The sequence below is a fragment of the Manacus vitellinus genome, unplaced genomic scaffold (genome assembly GCF_001715985.3).
Source record: "Manacus vitellinus isolate BGI_N305 unplaced genomic scaffold, ASM171598v3 scaffold_105_pilon, whole genome shotgun sequence".
In the NCBI taxonomy this organism is placed as follows: Eukaryota; Metazoa; Chordata; class Aves; order Passeriformes; family Pipridae; genus Manacus; species Manacus vitellinus.
In genome coordinates this window covers 813,315-816,868 of record NW_021938824.1, presented here as the reverse complement: position 1 = coordinate 816,868, position 3,554 = coordinate 813,315, and the positions used below count along the sequence as shown (strand labels likewise).

The 3,554-nt window shown below is 60.3% G+C and overlaps 1 protein-coding gene across 1 annotated transcript in view; it reads right to left on the bottom strand.

Annotated features, from left to right (window-relative positions):
• Positions 1-25: 25 nt before the first annotated feature.
• LOC103761271 (steroid 21-hydroxylase-like) overlaps positions 26-3,554 on the bottom strand; it is a 26,538-nt gene continuing 23,009 nt past the window's right edge. Inside the window, exons 7-10 of the mRNA XM_029963980.1 lie at positions 2,922-3,008; positions 2,409-2,594; positions 1,607-1,767; positions 26-501 (exon numbers count right to left, since the gene is read on the bottom strand). Of these exons, the coding sequence (XP_029819840.1) occupies positions 339-501; positions 1,607-1,767; positions 2,409-2,594; positions 2,922-3,008 (597 nt within the window). The 3' untranslated portion in view covers positions 26-338. The remainder of the gene's footprint in view (positions 502-1,606; positions 1,768-2,408; positions 2,595-2,921; positions 3,009-3,554) is intronic.

Genomic DNA, 3,554 nt, shown 5'->3' with positions numbered 1-3,554 from the left:
GAGACACACAGGTTTGGGGGGGAGTCCGGGAGGATGGGAGGATCCAGGAGTTTGGGGTGGACCCACAGATCTGGAAGGAACCCCAGGGTTCAGGACAAGGGCACAGGGGTTTGGAGGATGACCCAAGGGGGTCAGGGGAAACCCACATGTTTGGGGAGGGGTCAGACACCTGAGGGAAGTCCCGGGGGCTCGGGGGGAACCAGGAGGACCCACAGGTTTTGGAGAGTACCCAGATGTATGGGGAGAACCCAGGGGGATGGAGGACCCACATGTTTGCAGGAGGCCCTAGGTTTTTGGACTGGACCCAGGGGATAAGGGGACTGGGAGGGGATAGCGGTTCAGGTGGAGAACCCCAGGGTTTTGGAAGGGCCCCGGGGGTGCAGGGGTACCCACGTACCAGGCAGGAAGGCCTCGGGTTGCTGCCAGATGACAGGGTCCTGCTGGGCTGCCAGCAGGTTGGGGACCAGGATGGTGCCAGCCACTATGGGGAGCCCTCCGAGGCTGGGGGGGACAGGGGGTCACTGAGATGGACTGAGATCTGCTGGGGGCTTTGCTGAGGGCTACTGAGAGCTACTGGGGCCATACTGGGACCTGCTGGTGCCATAGTGGAACCTACTGAGGCCACACAGGGACCTGCTGGGGCTATGCTGGGGCTATACTGGGGCTCTCTGGGATCTACTGGATGTCTACAGGGTCCATACTGGAATCTGCTAGGGGCTACTGGGAGCTCTTGAGTGTCTATTGGGGTCTACTGGGGTCATACAGAGACCTGCTGGGGCTATACTGGGGTTCTCTGGGGTCTACTGGTACTCTTTGGGGGTTACTGGATGCTTATTGAGGTCTAATGGGGCCACATTCAGACTTACTGGGGCCTTACTGGGACCTTCTGCTGGAATCTTCTGGGCTCTGATGGGGACTACTGGGATCTACTGGGTGTCTCTTAGGGTCTACTGCAGTCTGCTGGGACCAATTGGGGCCTACTGGGACGTACTGGGGTCATACTGGGGCCTACTGGGGCCGTACTGAGACCTGATGGGTCTTACTAGAATTTATTGGGGTCTACTGGGCGGTACTGGGATCTACTGGGATTTACTAGGTTCTGCTGGGGTCTGCTAGGTTCTACTGGGATTTACTGGATTCTCCTGGACTCTACTGGTGACGCTGAGTAGTCCCTATTGGTATGTAGTGATTCCTCCCAGTTCCCCCTCATCCATACTGGTCCTGACTGGATTCCCCTGGGCCCTACTGGGACTTACTGGGACCTACTGGGCCCTAAAAGGACTTACTGAGCCATACTGGTCTATTGGCATCTACTGGGGTTTACTGGGGCCCTGCTGGGGTCTACTGGGCCCTTCTGGGCCCTGCTGAGAGTAACAGGGACCTGATGGATCTGTTTGGGTCTACTGGGGCCATACTGGGACCTAATGGGTCTTACTGGGCTCTGCTGTGGTCTAGTGGGTCCTACTGGGACTTACTGGGGTCTACTGGGCCCTACTGGGTTCTCCTGGACCCTATTGATGATGTCAAGTGGTCCCTACTTGTCTGTAGTGGTTCCTCCCAGCCCCCCTCCTTACACTGGCCATTCTCATCCTGTACTGGTCTGTACCTGGTGTGGCGCAGGGCACAGTGAGGCAGCCCCAGGGGTGCGGGAGGCCGCAGCCGCAGGGTCTCACTGACGGTGGCCTGAAGGAGGGGCAGGCGTCCCGTGTCCCCTGGCCCGGGGGGACCCTGTAGCCCCCTGAGCTCCGCCCGCAGCCGCGCCTGCAGCTGCACAGGTGAGACACAGGTGTGCACAGGTGTGTCATGTCTGTCACAGGGTGTTGAGGGAGGGGGCACCCAGTGGCAATGGGGTGACAGAGGGACCCTCCTGAACCCCAGACCCTCTCAAACTTGTCCCTGGGACTCCAAGTCCTCCAAAGCCTCCCCCTGCTTCGGGGATCCCCATGAACCCCCAGACCCCCCAAACCTGCTCCTGTGACCCCAAAATGTTCCCAAACCTGCCCCTCTCTCAGTCTTGGGGACCCCACAAGCCCCCAGGCCCTGCCCAAGCCCCCAAACCTGCCCTGGAACCTCCAGACCCCACCTCCAAACCTGCCTCTCCCTCTGCCTTGGAGATGCCCCCACCAAACATCAGAGACCCCTGAACCCCCAGACCTGCCCCTTGGGACTCTCCCTCCCCAGATCCTAAGCCGCCCCTCCATGGAAACCCCAAACCAAGGAACCACATAGGGACACAGACACAGCTGTGACACGGCTGTGATATGTGTGTGGCATCTCAGGCCTAGAGGACAGTGGTGGCCACAAGGTACACATGGGACACATGTGACCCACCCAGGGACATGCATTGGGGCTTGGACATGGTTGTGACATGTGTCACATGGCTGTGACATGTGTGACATGTGTGTCACCTCAGGGCGGTGCAGCAGGAAGGCCACAGCCCAGCCCAGTGCAGCCGCTGTCGTCTCGGTGCCCCCGATGAACAGGTCAACCAGCGCCATGTGCAGCCGGAGGGGGCTCAGGGGAGCCCCCTGCACTCCGGGATCACGCCCCAGCAGCGCCCCCAAAACTGTGTCTGAGGGGGGGGAGGGACACTCCTGGGGAAGGGGGGACACGTGTTGTGGGTGTTCCCCTGACCCCTTGTTGCCCCCAAACATGGGGGTCCCTCCCAAAGCTCTGGCTCCCCCCAAAGCTCTGGCTCCCCCCGAACCCCTGGTGTTCCTCCAAGACCCTCTAGGTCCCCCTAATCCCTTGGGTCACCCCAAAAATGCAGGTCCTCCCAAAACCCTGGGAATCCCCAGACCCACAGGTATCCCCAAAACCCCTGGGATCCCCAAACCCCTGGTTTCTGCTCCACAACCCCTCATTCTCCCCCCAACACCTTATTCCCACGAAACCCCTCCTGATCCCTGGTTGCCCCCCACCTGGTGCCGCCGGATCTGGGCCTCCACAAAGGCGTCACGGCGCTGGACAAGCCGCAGCAGCTCCCGCAGCCCCGGGTTGGGTAGGGCCTGGGCAAAGGGACCCCATAGAGACCCCCTGACCTCCGAGAGACACTCCCTCCCCCAGAGATGCCCCATAACTCCCCTCAGCCCCAGAAAAACCCTATGCATGGTCCCCTGGGCCATACAGACCCTATAGGTGCCCCTCCAACCATATAAACTCACCTGAGTTCCTATAGGCACCCCCAGCTCCACAGAGACCTTTACCCCACACACATCCTCCATATAGACCACCCCAGTCCTATAGAGCCCCCATAACTGCCCCTCCCAGCCTCGCAGTGCTCCCCAACAAACACCATATAGACCCTGTAACACCCTCCCCAGCTCCATATAGACACTATAACACCCCTCCCAGCCCCACGTTCCTTCACACAGATCCACATCCCCCTCAGCCCCACAGAGACCCTATTATACGCCTCCCAGGGCCATACAGCCTCTCCCCAGCGCCATAAAGACCACCCAAGCCCCATATGGATCCTGTATGCCCCCTGCCAGCCCCACATACCCTCCCCCAGCCCCATATAGAACCTGTGACACCTCCCAGCCCCATAGCCC